Here is an 18,979-nt window from a genome sequence, read left to right as displayed (position 1 = left end):
TCATAAACATTAAAAAAAACTCTTTGCGTGTACACTTTGTTTTCCAGTAATCTTTTGATGCTGAGGCAATAACTGCTATTCTTGTCCACACATTCATAGTCCCTCCATCCCTGTAATTCAGTTGCTTTGGATTTTTATTAATGATGTCTTCTTCTTCTTGTCCCACAATATTTTCCTGAAAAGACAACAAAGCACAAATATTCTTACAGCAGTGTGTTTACACCTGGAGCCAATGAGCTAGTGCCATTCCCTGAACTATGATGCTGAGGGAGGATGTGGACTGAGCTGTATATCCCAACTTAGCCCATGGACAGCGACTATACTGTGCTGGTCTTTCTCCCCATAGTGTGCCTTAAGGCACCTGTGCCCTAAGATGCTGATAAGGGTCACTTTAACAAGGACACGTGCATGCCTATTTCATCACCAAGATGAGCGTTTTTTCTTCAGGCTATGCGAGTTGCTAGTGAAACAGATTCCTATCTGGTTATTATTTGGCGACGTCGACCAGCATCTTACAGCGAGCGAGGCTTGGAGTTATCTATCACGTCTCACGTTGGAAACAGCCCTAATTTTATACGGTATGACGCAAGATAGTTGAAGACTCTAATCAGATGTAGAAGGCCAGTGTAACTTTCCATCCTTTCAAAAAAGCTGGTGTTATGGCTTTACTGATTTCCAATAAAGTGCCTCTGAATCCACTTTAGAAATAAGATACAAAGGAAATTGAGGAGGAATGCTTTCCTTGTCCTGCATCAGTTAAACTGCATGTGCTTCACCTGTAGTGGGGGAGATGAAAATAGACAAAGCAGACTTGGGGTGGGAAGCACCTTTGTTCTTTCTCTCTGCAAAATTCAGCATGATAGAAAAGCAAACTCACTGTAACACAGTAAATTAAGAGAAGGAAGAGGACAGAAATTAGAATGAGAGAGGGGTTGGGGTGTGGGTGGGGTTGGCCTATGGGACTCTAGCTCCCCTCAGCCCCAGCCAGGAAGGCCAATGGTCAGGGGTAATGGAAGTTGTAGTCCAACAATATCTGAATGCCACAGGTTTCCCACCCCTGAATTAGAGAGAGGAGTTGAGAGGAGTTAGAGGGAATGGACGAGGTTGAAAAAGAAAGACTGGTGGTCAAGACAGAGGAAGTAGATAGGTATGTTGAGTCACTAATTTAAGTAGAAAAATTTCCTGTTCTTTATTGAATGGCTGCATGTTAACAAATTGATTCATTTGGAGTTGTGTCTAAATGGTTGTTTTACGTACCGGATATATTCTGGTGTGAGAGAATCCTAGAGTAATATATTTCAATCTACAAACATAGTCAAGCATAAAGGGAGGTTTCTCAAATGTTGAGTGGTTTGCTGGGAAAGGCTGCTCTTCTTCACATTATTTTCTCTGTCATTAAGATGTATCGGGAGCATTGATTAAAAAAGAACTGTATTACAGTATGTTCTGCACCAATTCATGCTTCATAACCAAGATTAATCCAGCCTTCCATAGGCGCCATAAATCTGTCCTGATAAATTTTGCCTAACTTCAGTTCATCCCAAAGTGATAAGCATAGGATCACAGAACTGCAGTGTTGGAAAGGGACCCTGCGATGCCAGAATATTCAGCCGCCCAGAGTGGCTGGGGAAACCCAGCCAGATGGGCAGGATATAAATAATCAATTATTATTATTATTATTAGGGGATCAAACCTACAACCTTGGCGTTATCAGCACCACACTCTAACCAACTGAGCTATCCAGGCTAAAACACCAGGTTCTTCATACATTTCTACATCTGTGGAGTGTATACCGTCTGATAGCTTGTTTTGCATCATCAGCCCTATGTTTCCAAGATCTTAAAGTCAAGTGTTTCTACAATCAGGTCCTTCTCTATGACCGCACCAACGCTATGTTTGGAAGGGGCATTCACTCCCCTCTTTTATGGGGTTTTGCCATGCCTTTCTGTTTACGCAGCTGTTTTGTTTTATCCCGTGGCTTTTGGAAATCTGCTGCACTGCTCTCCGCTCGCCAAAAGTTAGTGAAACTCAAAAGGTGACAGATACCGGCTAGCGACAAGATGATTGACAAGATGGCTTCTCCACACTTACTATTTCCTCCTAACCCCCGAAGGCTTCATTTTATATTTCCAATATGTTGTTATTAATATATGCTTCCTACATAGATCACTTACACGACACAGTAATCATACTTTTATTCAATTTGAAAAACAGTAGATAAAATAATGTAAAACTATCCAAAAGAGTTAAAAGCAAACTACAAACAACACTATTGATGCAAATAAGGCGTTTCTGCTTGCGCACTATGATCCTGAAGCACAATTACGCTCCATGCGGGTCTGCTCCTTTTTTCCACCCAGTCGATGCTTACTACGCAGGCGTGTCTCCGCCATCGCTCCCGACCGTCCGACTTGTTAAGCCGCTCCCACTGGTTCTTTAACCCTATCAAGACCCGGGCGGAGGAGGAGCTGGAACCAGACTCCGTTCCGGAGTCGAGAGTTACGCGGCAAGTTCGCGCATGCGCAGGGAGCCTTCGTGCGGGCGATGCGGGAGAGGGCATGCCCAGAAGGAGTCGCTGGCGGCGGCGGCGGCGTTCGGAATTCCACCCCTCCCCACTTTGTTTTGACGTCGTCGGCGTGCTTGCGCAAGCGCAGTGCGAGCTGCTCTTATACCGAGCGAGTGGTGGTTCCGTAGTGCCAGTTCCTGCCGCCGCCTCCTCCTCCTCCTCGCCTCCCTTTAGCGCTCGACCCAGAAGCCCGGACTCTCCATGGCGATGAACTTCAACGCGAAGGAGGAGGTGGACGGGCAGGTTCCCGGGAGCAGCGGCGTGGGGGGACCCGGGGTCGGGGTCAGCGTGGCCGGTGGGGCCGGAGTCAAGAGCCGAAAGCCCGACAACACCGCCTTCAAGCAGCAGCGCTTGCCGGCCTGGCAGCCCATCCTCACGGCCGGCACCGTCCTGCCCGCCTTCTTCGTCATCGGCCTCATCTTCATCCCCATCGGCATCGGCATCTTCGTCACCTCCAACAACATCCGCGAGTACGAGGTAGGCGGGGGCGGGGGGCAGGCAATGAGGGGGGGTTACCCCACTTTTGGGGGGCACGCCCCCCCTTGTCAGAGGGGGAAGGGGGCAGCCCCCCCACTTCTTGGGAGCAAGTGCCGTGGGTGGAACATTATAAGCCAGTGAGTGGCATGGCAACAAAGAAACGAATACACTTTGATTTTGGCTTATGTAGAAGCCTTAAAAAGACAAAAAAATCCTTTAAATGACTTTCAACTTTATCCCTTTCGACGTGGAAGAAATATGCCGCCCAACTGGATAGGGCAGTTTTTTTCATCATCACAGGTATGGCACCGTCAAGCACCTTGAAAGAAATAATAAGCGCTTGTGGTGATGATGCAGAGAACTTGAGGATGGCCAGGGCACCAGGTAGCGCATCTGTCTCCAACCTGGTGGTCTCTGGGTGGTGTTGGGATACAGCTTCTGTCAGTGCCCAGATATTGTAGACAAGAACCTCTGGTTTGTGGCTGCAGTGTCTGTGGGGACTTGGGGCCGATTCACGTTTTCTGTCATTTTGGGCTGACTTGTCCAGGGTGTAGGTAAAGCCGTTACCTGGGCAGACATATCATGTGTGCTGTTCCACACCTGTGATGTGTTAGCGCACTAGCAGTGCAAGCACCTTGGGCACTGATGAGTTTTATATTACATGGGCATGGGTCAGTGCACGTATACACTAAACTCAAAGAGGTGTGTGGGGAACACTTACATAAATAAAGCCTTTACTAACAACCTAAGGCCTGTATAATTCGTGGCTCCTAGTTGTTTTATTGGTTTGAGAAGTGTGTGAGGTGTATAGGAACTGTCAACTATAGCAACTTCCTGTGGAACAGGGAATCTCCATAAAATTCCATAAAAACTGTTATGGTTGTACTGCCCCCGCCCCCGGCTGTTACTCTGAAGAAGAGTTTCAAAGGAAAATGGGTCTTTGAGGGTTAAGTTGGATAGTTTGTAACCATTGTTTGCAGTTCTGGTTTAGGAAACATTGGTGGCGTTTCAGAGACTACCGTATTTTTCGCTCTATAAGATACACCAGACCACAAGACGCACCTAGTTTTTGGAGGAGGAAAACAAGAAAAAAAGTATTCTGAATCTCAGAAGCCAGAACAGCAAGAAGGATCGCTGCGCAGTGAAAGCAGCAATCCCTCTTGCTGTTCTGGCTTCTGGGATAGCTGCGCAGCCTGCATTTGCTCCATAAGATGCACACACATTTCCCCTTTCTTTTTAGGAGGGAAAAAGTGAGTCCTATATAGCAAAAAATACGGTATTTCCAAAATGTAATTGATCCAAGGGATGCAAAAGAACAGAAGTGTTTCCATAAAGCGCATATTGAAGATGGGCAAAATGCATACAAATAGAAATGAGCAACAATGTACATAACTGGTGTATTAAATAGAATGAAAAACAAGAGAAAATAAAAAGTGCTTCAGCAATTGGATCTTAACTTTTTATAAAGGAGCAGTTGTTTCCCCCCCGCCTTTTCCCCAGACAGGGGAATCTTTGATCTTGCAGAAGTTGCTGAACTACAGCTATGATCAACCCCAGCAAGCATGACCAGTGGCCAGGGATGATGGGCATTATAGTTCAGCAACATCTGGAGGCCCAAAGATTCCCTACACCTCCTACAGTTTGTTGCCAGTTGTTGTCTGAAAGACTAGTAAGCACTGTACTTGATTCTCGGTTTATCACAGAGGTAGGGAACCTGTGACTCACCAGATGTTGATGTACTACAGCTCCCAGCATCTCTCACCATTGGCTATGTTGGCTAGGGCTGGTGAGAGCTGGAGTCTGACAACAGGTGCCACAGGTTCGCCAAGCCCTGGGTTATCAACTTAGGAGTTTTCCCTACTTTATTTTTCCTACACCAGCTGCTATTAAGTTGTGAGTTGTCATTATTTTTGGAGTCTACATGTACACTTAAAGTGTATTTTGGTGGAAACTGTTGTGTCTTGAGTAAAGTTCACTGAGTATTTTTCCTACTTTTTAATGTTTAAATGCATTGTGTTGTTCATTCTATGTCATTTCATTTTCGTTAAGCTCTGGCTTTGCCGTTTACTGCCAAGTTCCTGGTGTTTTGAAATGCTGATTTGGCAAGCTCTGTTGTAGATAAAGCTTGGCTGATGCAGGAGGGAGATGATGCAGGTTAAGCGAGAAGGAAGTACTGAAGATGTGTGTGGGAGATGGAGGGAGAAGAGAAGCAAGAAGTAGCCAGGGACTGGAAAAAAACATTGGGAAATGCAGGAGTGAATAGGGAGAAATAAGGCCTGGCTGTCAGAGGACAAAGGGGTGAGTGGGTAAAACCAACAGTGCAAAAGAAGTTGAGAAGGAAGGTTTGCCCCCCACAAACAGACACCCAAGAGTGCAAAGTTAAACTATGGAATTTGCTCCCACAAGATATGGGATGTAGTGCTCCCACAAGATGTAGTGATGGCTTGAAGAGAAGATTCAACAAAATCATGGAGGATAGTTGCTACTAGCAACTTTGGCTATGTTCTCTCTCCACCGTCAGAGGTAGTATACTGTTGTGGTCAAGTCCTGCTTTTGGACTTCTTGTAGGCATCTAGTTGGCCATTACGAAAAGAGGATGTTGGACTAGATGGGCCTTTGGCCTGATCCAGCAGGACTATTCATATGTTCCTGTCCAAACCACAAAGCCACACCTTTGGCCCCAATAAAGCTGAAATATTGTGGGCCAGATGCAGACAGCTGACCAGAACTGTGTCCTAGACCCGCACAAAACCTTTTACGTATTACGATAATGGGTGCAGGGCTTCCCCACCTTTTTATTTGGGTTGTGTGTGTAGGTATAATTCAGGGAGAAATGCACAATGAATGTCTTGGGAAATACCTCCTGATTCTATTCAACAGGCATAGAAACCTATAGGAGACTTATTTTGTCTTCGATGTAGCTGATCAGTGTATAGTAACGACAACTGCATCTTTCTGTTTCATCATCTCAAGAACTCACAAACAGTTGCAGTTCTTCCTACTTCTTCCACCCCTAGTTTTCTGTGTGTGTTACTATGTCAGTGGGTACAGCAATTAGGCAGGTTAGCCCCTATGCACCCAGCATTATTTCTGTACACTGACATAATTGCAGCCTGAGAAAGGCATTGACAGGTACATACTTCTCTGGCTGCACACAGTAATGTTAATTAGTTCTCTGATATTCTGATTTGAGAGTCTTGTTGTGGGCCTCAAATGGACAGCAGTGTCTTGAGAAATTAGCCCTTGGGCAAACTCCACTCCGCCCAGTGGCTTGCTTTGTATCTTGCAGTGGCTCGTGATTTGGATGCATTTCATCCCATCTCCAGTATTTCCTGCCTGTAGCAATACATGGGAAAATGTAGAGCTTAGGGGAAGTGGCCTTGCCGCAAAATGGGCACCAACGCTTCTACTTTTAGAATTGCGAAGGTGACTTGAAATGCAAGAAATGTTCAGGAAAGGGAAGCAAGACTCTTAAAACCAAACTTGGCATATTGCTTGAAAAAAATGGATGATGGAGAATGCCTCGTGAGCTAAAAATACATGGTCCGGAGGAGGGTGGGGTGAAGGTACTATTGGTTCTGTTTTCCATTGGGTTGTTTAAAAAAAAAAGTTGGTTTGCTTTCAAGTGACTCCCCCCAAAAAGAATCCTTTATCATAAGATGGGGAAGTGGATTTAAACAAAATTCCTTTGGTGTGAGGGGCAGTTCAGGTATGATTCTAGACATGCTTGCTTGTATAATGGCATTCTTTCCTGCAACCTCCCAACCCCACTCTACTCCAAGTATCCTCAAAATCTGCTTCTGAAGGCCGAGAGACCTTCTGGAGCAGATCTGAGCTGTGCACAGGGATAGGAAAGGGTAGTTGACATGTGCAGTGCATGATACAGCCCATAATGAATATGCCACAGTTGAAGAAAAAGATATACAGATGTAGTGGTAGTTTTCTATCAGTGCAGACTTCAAGTACTGTAATTAATCCAGTCTTTATAGCTTGGGCCAAAACCTGGATACATTGCTAAATGTGCTTTTTTTTGTTTCTGCAGCAAGCATACATTATTGCTGTGGCAAACAAACATTTAAAGGGGGAGCATTGCTATGGTATATATTGATGGTTTGTGTGTTAAGAGAGACTATGGAACAACAGTCTCAAATTTCTTTTTTGTAAATTTACCATTCTTTAGGACTAAATACACAGTTGTTTTGCTTCAAACTGAATACATATATAGAAAACAAATAGGGGACAGATCTCATGTGATGTAACTTCATAATGGTAATCCTGAACAAATACTCTGTTCTGGTCTCTAATTAAGAGAGATATTCGTCTTTAAACTCTGAACTTCTTTAAAACCAAAGACAAGGTTGACATGTACTTAATGTCCTCCCTTACTCACTGTGCGCTGTTAATAGCTTTCTAAAAATAAGCACCTTTGTTTCCATGTTTAAGGATACAAAGCAAATCTGTCAATATTGAGATGTTGCTAGCTCCAATACAATACTAAAATGAGACCTTGTTTTAGATTTGCTTTAGGACAAAAATATAATGGACCATAATCTTGTGTCCAGTACAGCACAGGTTTTCTCCCCTCTCTTAGTATCATCATTTAAGCATAATATCTGTCAATGTTTCTGAAAATATTAAAAACCCACTTCAAATATTTTAAGAGATTAAGGTGTTAAGGACAAAACTAGGAAGTACCATTGACTTGGTGTTGTATATTGTCCTCTTTTGGTAAAACTTGTTTGTGTAGTTCCTTATTTTCCACTAATAATGTAGCCCTGATATTCTCCACACCAGAAAACAAAAGTGAAGCTTTCATTTTAAGTAAATTATGAAATGCTGAGATTTTGTCAGTACTTCCAAGACTGCATGTGTGTCGGCTTCCCAGAGAGAAGCATCTTGGGATAAGCGTGAAAATGAGACTTCTTTAAGCCAGGAGTGGGCAACTTGTTCCGCATCTTTTCCCTCATGCTCAGATGCTCCTGTAAAGTCATGAGGTCTGGGAGTTATTCCACTTAAAATGTAGAACTGTTTTGAAGATTTAGACAAGAGGCAGTGAACTGCACCAAAGATCATCCCATTGTGAAGTGCCAGCTAAGCTGTCTTCCCCAAACTGGGCAGCTATTGAAGTTCCTGCCAATAACTTTGTGGCATTCCCAGGACCAGATAGATAGATAGATAGATAGATAGATAGATAGATATAAAACACCTACATTTTCTTATTTATTTTACAGCATATAAACCTTGCTTTCTCATAGAAATCTAAAGAGTGGGGTTGGCTCAAAGCAGGCATCTCTCTGGACTTCTACAGTTTGGTCATGTAGAAACTTAGATAGTTTCTTGTAGTGCCTTCAAGTGTGCTATGGCCTAGATGCCGCCACCATAAAATGTCTGCATAGCCAGCCCTCAAAACATGATCCACATTTGATGCATTATCTACTGATTACCGTGGTCAACAACTTTGGCTTCAGCAGTGAATCAGCTTTCTTTATATTTGTAGTTTGGTGCTCTTGTATTTTATAGTAAACTTTGTTTCTTCTCTTTGTTTTTATGTGTCCTTTCTCTGCAGATTGATTATACAGGAACAGAGCCAGGTAGTCCCTGCAACAAGTGTTTAAATGTGTCCTGGAACAATACACCTTCTTGCACGTGCACCATACACTTTACACTGGATCAGCCATTTGAGGTATGTTACCTTATATGTGTGTATATATGGCAAAATATCTGTTTGACTGTCTGTGCTCATGTACAACTCTTAATTGGAATTCTTTCATACCAGCCTCTTTCCCCATTGCAGACTGTCTGCAATTATATATATATGAGACAGCCTAAAGGTTTTGGGTGGTATTCAGCTAAGTTTTACTCATAGTAGTCCCATTGAATTTGAGGACCATGATTAAGTTAGGTTCCTTAATTTCACTTTCTGCTCTCAGTAAAACTTAGTTAAATACTGTTCATGGTAAATGAGAATGGTTTGGAAAAAATCTCAACAGCTGGTTTAGTAGTAAGAAGAAATTCAAAATCAAATAAACCAGTGGACATACTGCATTGGTACTGGAATGTACAGGATATAACATTATTAACAAAACTTGCTGTAAGACAGTGGTTTTCAGCCAGTGTGCCGTGGCACCCTGGAGTGCCTTGAATAATGGTCAGGCAACACTGGCCTCTGCCCCACTTTCTTTCTTTCCCTTCCTCCTCTGATGCCCTCTCCCGTCTCTGCCTCCCAAAGGCTTGCACAGCTGTTTAGTGCAGCAGCCCTGGCTATAAGCTCTGCAGGCAAATGGTGCCTCTTGGAAGCACCACTTTTTGGGTGGGGGCAGCTCAGAGACCAGGGATAGCAGCAGCTGCTGCCCAGAGGACTCCCAAGGAGAGAAGGGAGGAGAGGAGGCTGAGGGAACACTCCACAAGCGAAGGTGTTTGAAAAAAGTGTGAGAAGCTGCCAGCTCTGCAGGCAAGGGGTGACATAACTGGGCTCCTGAGCCCCACAGGGGGTGCCGCAGAAAGCAAGTAGTTGGTTAAGGGAGCTGTGGACTCAAAAAGGTTGAAAACCTCTGCTCTAAGAGATTGAAGGTGTAATCCTGTCCCACAATCTCCTCCCGCAACCAGATACTCATTGTAGCATTTGAAAAAGGCTTTTTGTTTCATCTGAAGCCACCATTAACTGTGCACATTGGTGAAGCATCTTAATTTGTGTATTGCAGAGCAACGTGTTTATGTACTATGGACTGTCCAACTTTTATCAAAACCATCGTCGCTATGTGAAGTCTCGGGATGACAGCCAGCTAAATGGAGATAACAATTCTTTACATGTAAGTGAAACTCTTTGCATATAATGACATCGTTCCTGGCTTCTGATACATAAAACACAATACAGTGGTGCCCCACAAGACGAATGCCTCGCAAAACGAAAAACGTGCAAGGCGAAAGGGTTTTTCGGTTTTTGCGTCGCTTCGCAAGACGATTTTCCCTATGGGCTTGCTTCGCAAGATGAAACGTCTTGCGAGTTCTTGCGAGTTTGTTTCCTTTTTCTTAAAACCGCTAAGCCGCTAATAGCCATGCTTCGCAAGACGAAAAAACCGCAAGACGAAGAGACTCTCGGAACGGATTAATTTCGTCTTGCGAGGCACCACTGTAGCTTTTTAAATGTTAAAGGGAAAATGCACAGATTGTCATTTGGTGTCTTTTTTATGTAGTCATAATTGAACGCTACATAGGCTTCACTATTTGACTCCTGTCCACCATCCATTCCCTCTCTCTATGTGTGTTAAATAAGCCTGCACAAGGTCCCACTTATATCACTGAGAAAGCTTAAGAGCTGCAGATGGAAAATGCTGATGGAAGGCAATGTTTTCATTCACTCCTGTGCTCTCCAGTGAAATCTTGGACTGGGGGGGGGGAGAGCCCCCTTCCACTGAGAATCCATATAATGGGAATCATCCCTGTGTGTTCAATTGATCCCTTAAGTTTTTTTAAAAATCATTTTCAGTTGACCTTAAATAACAAGTTAGGCTGTTTTGGGGCGCTGTATCTGTCTGTTGCCTAGTATACTATACCTGATGTGTAGAAACTACTTCAGAACGCTTACTTTCACATTAATTACAGCAATCCAGACTCCCCCTATCTTAAGGCATACCCTGTTAGCTTCTTATTGGGCAAACTTCCTTATTGGTCTTTGAAAGTATTTCCATGCACTCTTTCTTGGAGTGTGCTTGAGAGAACCTCTTACCCGCTGGGTGCTAAGGTTGGCTGCTACTGTAACTCCTTGTTTCCTTTGGCATCTGATGAAAAGGAAACGGGAGCATTCTAAGCCTCGCTGACTGTCCAAGCTGTTTTTTTATTCAATAAGCTGATGATAGATTTATAGAAGCAGTTTGCTATAAGAATTTTATATCTACTTTAAAGATTTGCAGAGTGGATAGTTTGTTTTACTACTGTTTGAATGTTAGTTTTTAAAGTTTTATTTATATATTGTCTTGTGATTGATGTTTATCATAGCTAGGCAAGATACAAATGTCCAAATAAAGAAAATTTTGCTTGCTGGGTGTGGGCAGGAAATAGTGCTATTTTCTAATGAGTGTCCAGATACTATTCTTCCTTCTTGGTAGTGAGTAGCTACAGCAAAGGACACTTGGGAGAGTGTCAACTAACACTCTCTCTCTCTCTCTCTCTCTCTCTCTAACTGTGATGAGATTGTAGGCTATTCAATGTGTCCTTCACAGAGCAAGAATTACGTGTGATTAGATAGCTATAAAAAGATTAGGCAAAGGGGGGAACAATGCACTTGCATAACCTCATTCTGCCATGCAGACTGAAGCCTATGTGGGCTGTGTGTGCTTTGGGTGTGTTTAGAAGTGGAGCACCCTCTTTTAAGATGTCATGTTGCAGCCACAATTCAGAGAGATTATATTCTCAGATTAGAAGATAAATGTCTGTTTTCTCTTATTTGCTAGAAGCAAATAGCTTGAATTAAAATTGGTCATTATCTCTGTAATCATTATTTGGTTACTTGTAGTCAAGCAGCAAGATGTGAATTCACTGAAAATGTAAACATTGTTCAGCTTTTACAGTGCTTGATATACTAGTAGTGTGTCCAACTGCTTTCTCTGTAACGTGTGGTTACATTAATTTCTTTCCACCTTGCAACCAAGGATCACAGGGAAGTTTACAATATAAAAACAAAAAAAAGCTTGCCTTCTGAATTATAATGCCCTTCCTAATCTTCCTTCCAGATCTATCCTTAAATCACCAACGATGAAACCCTAGTGCAGCATATTGGCTTTCTCTTTTGTAACTTTATTTATCTTGCAGAACTGGGACTTGTAGCGTTAATTGCAGGCGACTGCTGACTGAATGCTTTATAGTTCTTGGCGTGTTTGCCAAAGCATTTCGTCCTGTAACTTGAAACCGTATTTTTTATTTTATTTTTTTGCAGAGGAAAGGAGGAGGAAGGGTTGTTGTGGTATCGGTTAGGCAGTCTGATGTGTCGATTATATTTCTGACTAGTGTGTAATCAAAACTGACTTTTCTTTTTTACCAATTAGCACCCCAGTAAGGAATGTGAGCCTTACCGCACCAGCGGGGACAAGCCTATTGCTCCTTGTGGCGCTATTGCCAACAGCATGTTTAATGGTATGATTTTGTAAATATGATATAAATATTGTGTTGGATTTTGAATAAAGGCAAGGAGATATCTATTAAGCTCTCACACTTCCCATCAACAGCGCATGCACATAGATTCAGGCACCTGAAGGGAGCACTGTACGTTCCCCCACCCCAGTAGTGCTGATAGAAGCCTTGGCCACAGCAGATTTCTTAAGCGTTTACACATCTTACGGCAGGAGCGGTCATAGCTCCATGCATCTTATCCCAGGTCCAGTCCCTGACACCTCCAGGTTAGGTTGGGTAAGGCTCCTGACCGAAGCCCTAGAGTGCTGCTGCCAATCACCACAGACAATGCTGAGCTAGCTGGACCAACGCTCTGGCTTGGTATAAGGCAGCTTCCTAAAAATGGCTGCCATACTAAATTTCAGTAAACTGGTTGGCTCTGTTATGTGTCACACTGAGGCTTCTGGGACATGTCAACAGCCCATGATGAGGGAGGACTTTTAGACTGGTCTGACAGTCTATATTACCTTTCAAGTTATGAGTGTGTGCATATGTGTAAATATAGACATGCCATTGCTTGGTTTTTGTTTTTTTACAAAGTTGTATATTCTGTGCTTATGCACCATGAAATAGCATCTACATGCAGAATTTGATGACTTATCTGAACACTTAGGTCTTGTATATGATGCATTGAAGCTTTTGGATACAGCAGGCATGGAATGTGAAAATGAACCTTGAAAGTGATGCATGTCTATTTGTGTTTCTTTCTAGATACGTTGACACTGTTTCGTATTGACCGTAATGAAACCAAATATATACGTATTCCTTTGACTAAACAAGGCATTGCTTGGTGGACAGACAAAAATGTTAAATTCAGGAATCCTACTGGACCTACAAAGGATTTGGCAATACTTTTCCAAGGTAAAATGATAACACAATGAATTGACCCATGTATGAGAGAACATAAAGACTCCAATCTGGATCAAGACCTTCCTGGGAAGGTATTGTGGAGGCTGAAGTAGAAATTGAATTATTTTTCCAGAAAAATAATAAAAGAGCCAATTCGCAGTTTATGTGGGGGTTACAATCCAAGAATAGAGCATAAAGCCAAAATTGCATATAGTCAAAACACATTAGGTTCAGTTGTGGGTGGGATTGCCAAAGTCTTTTTTCCTCCAGGTGATGGTCCCCTTTCTGCCCCCTTCTTAATTTTTAAAATAAAATTTCCTGAGCTCGTAAAGCTGAAGGCATGCAAATTAAATGCATCTAAGTTGTGAGTTATCTGTAATGTTTTGAATGGGATACACTGTATTGATTAGTACAAGTTATTGGGGAAACTGTAAACAAAAGTTAGATGTACATTCTTGTGTGCCAGCTCATTTATGGGTTTGCTTTGCTTGATTCTCTCTCCTTTCAAATGTCCAAATTTTCTATTCAAACAGTTTGTTACTAGCTTTCTTCTTGTTCTGCTAATATATTCATGCCTCTTGTCTCTCTCAACCCCACTCCCAAATTATTTCATAGCAACTATGCTTGCGTTTGATTGCTTGGCTGTGTTCCCCAAGATGCATGTTTTCTAAGAAAAATCATAATCTCATATTAGTGCTTTGCATTTTTGTTTTTAAGGCACAGCAAAACCTGTCAATTGGCCCAAACCAGTGTATGAGCTAGACAAGGATGCAGACAACAATGGATTCATCAATGAAGACTTCATTGTGTGGATGCGTACTGCAGCGCTGCCTACATTTCGGAAGCTATATCGCCTTATAGAGAGACCAGATAACTTACGGCCTACTCTACCAGCTGGGAATTATTCCTTGGAAATAGAATATAGTATCCTTTTATTAAAAGGTCTAAGAAATTGCAGTCAGTAAACCTTGTACAGTCATACCTCGGGTTGAAGTTGCTTCAGGTTGAGCGCTTTCGGGTTGCGCTCCGCAGCGACCCGGAAGTAATGGAATGCGTTACTTCCGGGCTTCGCCGCTCGTGCAGATGCTCAAAATGACGTCACGCGCGGAAGCGGCAAACCACGACCCGCGCAGATGCGCAGTGAGATACCACTGTAATCGTCTTCTATTGAATTTTCTTGTAAACCTTGAAGTCATTAAATAGGTAACTGTTGGTAGCATAGCAGGCTGATAAGAACCATTTTAGGGCTGAATGAAAAATCTACAAAGGTCACAATAGGAGCATGCACAAAATTGTCTCAGTCAGCTTTTTTTTTAAAAAAAAGAAGGTTGCATTAACTGTTGGGTTGGCTTATCTGTGGCCCTTGCCTTCATGTCAGACATCTCCTGCAAGTAATCAGTTCAGACCTCTGGCCAGAAGTACCTGTCCCTCCCTCAGCATCCCGTGTGGAGAGGGGAGAGAAGGATGTGCCGCCTGCACTCACTTTTTGTACTTCTGGTCCAAACCCTCCACCCAAAAAGGGAATGTAGTTTTCTACACACCCCAAATAGAATTCAATCCCTGTGTATAATTCTCACCCCTTGCAATCTTTTCCAAGAATTAGGTCAAACATAAGGTCCTTTTGGGGGGATTTCCATGGCAGACTTCTGCTTCTCAATACCCTCTCCTGGAGTAGAAAACTGTGTTTTCGGTAGGGCAGAGGGGCCAACTTACTGAGGCCTGCTATTCTTTGTCAGCTTCATTCACTCTTTGCCACTGTTACTTAAATCTGCAGTGTTGGTGTTCTGCATTTTTGAGTAGTTAAATTTGCTCTTTCCTCAGCATTTGCAGCTCATGCAAAGGTGGAATAGGAGGTGGTGACTTTTTTGGTTAATAGGAAAAGGAACACCTTGATATTTAGGCTGACTGGATGAGGAGGGGCATTTGAGAGGTATTTGGAAGGGACAGCATGACCTTGTGAGGAGAAGAGAGCTCTAAGGCTTTGCTCAGCCCAGTGGTGGTGCTGATGCAGTTTTAACAGGTAAGCTATGGCTGAATGGTACAAGGCTATTGGATGCAGAAGGGTGGGTGTATTGAGTAGCTAATTACTGGTTCTTGTACTGGTCTCCTACCAGGTCAAAGCCCATGGGGGTTTTCTTTGATAAATTCTGCATGTGGCTTTTGGAATAGGAGGTCTGGCCATCCATCTTTCTGCAAAAAACAACAGCAACAAAAAGCCTTCAAAAGTAAAGAGACACATAGCTTCATGGCTGCTTTAACAATAGTCATGGTTCGGATATTATCTACATCTTTGGTAGCCCCCTCTGCCCGTTGGTTTCCTTGTCTTGAAACTTCTTCAGCCAGTAGACTTGTCTCTGAGTAATTTGCTTCCCAGGTGTTTTGTTTTTTTGTTGGCTCATATTTCGAGTAATAAAGTGTCCCCTGGCTATCAAGCCTCGACTACGATACAGCATGTTCTTCAGAACACTTGCTGTTTGTTTTTAAGTAACCCAATCTCCTTCCTTTGTGCCGATACGAAGCTTTCTTGTTAGCACTGTGACACCAGCCAGTCACTGTTGGCGAATGTTTTTCCTATACCCGAATCAGATTATCCTGTGCATAGCTTTGACGGGCGGAAACGGATGATCTTGAGCACCATTTCGTGGATGGGGGGCAAGAATCCGTTTCTGGGAATCGCCTACATCACCGTCGGCTCCATTTGCTTTTTCCTCGGAGTTGTGCTGCTAATCATTCATCACAAGTACGGGAACCGGAACAACAGTGCAGACATTCCCAATTAATCCCGCCTCTCCAAACCACATGTACTGCATGTGCATCAAGGCCAGTCCAGAGCGGACACAGCTTTGGAAAGCTCTATCCCTGGTATATATATATAAAAAGTTGCTTCTCTCACAGAATGCATAAGTATATATGAAGCCTTTTGTTTTCCCTTACGGTGGATTAACTTGAAGATAATGGCTATAAAAAAGTTACCTATGTAAAACAGTGCTGCCTAGAGGACTTTTTGAGGCTTGGCCTCTGGCTGGACCGGTGCCATGATGCGCATTTAGTCTTTCCTCACCTAATGCATCTGCTGCTTGTGTGCTTTGTAACATGTCCATACCGTGTATAGACTGCCTGGCGAGAACGTGTTTAGGATAGAGTAGCTTCACGTTTCAAGGATGTCAGGTGTGCTGGTGCTTTTGGAAGGAGGTCTGCCTGGTTTGTTGTTTGGTTTTTTTGGTCACGCATGGTGCGCATGGGCTTTTGTGTTCGCGGCTGAAATGTTTGCTGTATTAAACCTGTGCAATTTGTTCTCTGAGCCCAGCTTCACGTTCAAGCTTCGCCGTATGTTCCAACAGGTGTGCTTGCCATGTGAACGTGTGCAGCAGCAAAAGGCTTCCTCATTACATTAAAGCCGCTTTTCCCCCACACGGAAACAACTGCTGCCTATGCAAGTCTTGCTTTAAATTCTTCCGCGTGCAGCTCTGTTCTGTGCCCAGCACCTTGTGTGGTCCAAAACTCTTAGCGTGGCTCCTACAGAAATGAAGAGCTTCTGTCTCAAAGGCAGGAACAGCTGTCTGTATCGGTACAGAAATGTCCATCTCTGGTTAAAAGCAAGGGTTCGACCCCGTTTGACATTCCTAATTGGGGAAGAAGCATTAAATTTAATTCAGAAGGTGCTTGAGCTCCTGAATTCAAGTACTTGAGGGTCAGCGAAAGAAACTTGAAGTGTCATGCAAGTCTGTTACAGCTTGCTTGCGGTGGGGTGTGGGGGACGTCCCCTTCTTGCAAATTTTCACTGAAGTCTTTCCGGATTGTAAGAACCCAGCCCGTTGATCTTAAATTATTAAATTGCTATGTATATGGAAGTTGTTTTACGTGAAACTGATTTGTCAATCTGAATATTTGCTATTGAATAAATGCTGTCATTTGTTTTATGAAACAATCTTTTAGCAGAAGTGTCTCAGTTTTGGGTGGCAGTCATGAAAACTTTCAAGAGGACTTGAAAAGGGATAATGCAAAAACCTCATGCCTTTGATCCTTTTGGGAACCAGAAAAATACAGGAACGTTAAATGTGGAAATAATTCTGTAGAAGGATTTTGAAAGCTGAGATCACTCAGTTGGAGGCACAGTAGAATTCATTTCCTAGAAAACCAAGTGACTCACAAATAAATGTGCAGTCAGTTGTGTTAGTTTACACTACTTCTTTCCTTCAATACACACACTTCCTTGCCAAATTGAATCTTACATACACCTGACTTGTATGTTTGCTATAATGTGCAAATTGAATGCCAGATTTGCTGTAAATACTTGGCAGTGGCTGCCTATAAACTTAACTGTCTAGAACATGCTTTCCACTTACAGTAGGGATTTAATATGAATTGGTTTAATCTGAACCAGTAGAACTAAAACACCCTTGAATTCCGTTGATTTAGATCACATTATGAAAAGCTATCTGAGACTTTTTTAACCAGAGGGGTTTTCCCTGTTCCAAACTCAACACTCCTTAATGAGATACCTATTTTATTTATTTAAGCATTTGCTACTTGCCCATCAACCATCTCCTCAACATTGTTTACCCTCTGCCCATTAAAAACATTTAACAATCCAAAGTTAGAACAGTGAGATCAATACAAATTACCACTTAAAAATCAATGCAAGCAGCATAATTCCTTCTAAAAATGAGTTTTAAAAACAGCTGACAATTGGTTTATTTTAGCCTTGGAACAAACATAGTCCTAAAAACCTTGGGAAAATAAAAAGGTCATCTGGCACTGCAAATAATTTGGTGTAGGCATTAGACAAACCTTGCTAGTGAGAGCATTCCGTAACTGGGGCTGCCACCACCAAAAAGGGTATCTTCTTGGTAGATACCTGCCTCACCTCATTTGATGGGAGGTGCTGGAGAAGGGCCTCTGGTAAACATCTGAAGGTCCAGAGAGGTATGTATGAAAGACAATCCTTCAGAAAATCTGACTCTAAGCTGTATCTCAGGTCTGCTCTCCTTGAAAACAGTGGTGTAGACAGAGCGTGTCTACCCAGTTTGCACCAGTTTACCCCAGTGCCTTAAAACTTGCTGTCATGTTAATATAATCTCAGCTTCAGTGTTGGATCATGCCTAACTCCAGTGATCCTTTTCTGTACCTGTCAAAATCTGCAGCTGTCTCAAACATCCCTACGGAAAAGCTACTGGCTGGCTTAACCCAGTAATAATAGCAATGGCAAAGCTCACCTGGGGTAGCTCAGTTGGTAGTGCAGGAGATGCTTAATCTCAGGGTCGTGGGTTTAGTCCCATGTTGGGCAAAAAGATTCCTGTGTTGGGGGTGGACTAGATGATCCTTATGGTCCCTTCCAACTCTACAGTTCCAGGAAGGCAAATTCTGAGACATATTATACATAAAGTGATTTGGAATATAGATCAAGAGCTTTTTAGCTCTAGAACAAGGCTGTAAGATGAACTGCTAAATTTGGCAAAGAAAAACCTCATTGGAACGAATTTGCTAGCAGCTGACTTTCCTATTTCATGCTGACTACATCTGACTACAGCCACCTCCTGAGAGCTATTCCTAGACAAAGCTGGGAAGGGTTAGGGTTCTTCTGCTGTCACCTGTCCAACAAGAACAGGGCTTGGTTAAACAGGTACGGTCATTTGGCATCTGTTTCTCCATGACTGGTGTACTTTGTCACCTGCTTCCTGTTTAACCACATGCCACTGTTAAAGCAGATTTAACTTGGGTTATCCATTTAGTCTTTTACAGAGCAGAATTACTGTGTGTTGCACAAGCAGGATATTGTTCTTGTCACAGAAATATTGCTCAGCAGTTAGTCAAATGATTTCTTTCCAAATTTCCTGCTATCCAGCATTTAATCTTGCTCCAACACAAAGCACTGCTGTTCATGGCAAGTAACTGCAGTATAATACTGACTTCTTTCCGAGT

At 42.8% G+C, this 18,979-nt stretch overlaps 1 protein-coding gene across 1 annotated transcript; it reads left to right on the top strand.

Moving 5' to 3' along the window:
- Positions 1-2,595: 2,595 nt before the first annotated feature.
- On the top strand, positions 2,596-16,985 carry TMEM30A (transmembrane protein 30A). The gene is made up of 7 exons (XM_053381290.1): positions 2,596-3,043; positions 8,610-8,726; positions 9,745-9,852; positions 12,085-12,172; positions 12,920-13,069; positions 13,775-13,981; positions 15,644-16,985. Exons 1-7 carry the CDS (start codon positions 2,768-2,770, stop codon positions 15,835-15,837), a joined length of 1,140 nt encoding a protein of 379 aa, XP_053237265.1. The 5' UTR covers positions 2,596-2,767; the 3' UTR covers positions 15,838-16,985.
- Positions 16,986-18,979: the final 1,994 nt, after the last annotated feature.

This window comes from Podarcis raffonei, chromosome 3 (genome assembly GCF_027172205.1).
Source record: "Podarcis raffonei isolate rPodRaf1 chromosome 3, rPodRaf1.pri, whole genome shotgun sequence".
NCBI classification, from domain to species: domain Eukaryota; kingdom Metazoa; phylum Chordata; class Lepidosauria; order Squamata; family Lacertidae; genus Podarcis; species Podarcis raffonei.
This window is presented reverse-complemented; position numbering and strand designations above follow the sequence as displayed.

What these genes read in the sequence shown, in the direction of transcription:
- TMEM30A (XM_053381290.1), top strand. Translation starts at nt 2,768, where the DNA reads ATGGCGATGAACTTCAACGCGAAGGAGGAGGTGGACGGGCAGGTTCCC. An exon ending in GAGATAACAATTCTTTACAT is followed by an intron (nt 9,853 to 12,084) that starts GTAAGTGAAACT and finishes TTTACCAATTAG; the next exon opens with CACCCCAGTAAGGAATGTGA. An exon ending in TGCCAACAGCATGTTTAATG is followed by an intron (nt 12,173 to 12,919) that starts GTATGATTTTGT and finishes GTTTCTTTCTAG; the next exon opens with ATACGTTGACACTGTTTCGT.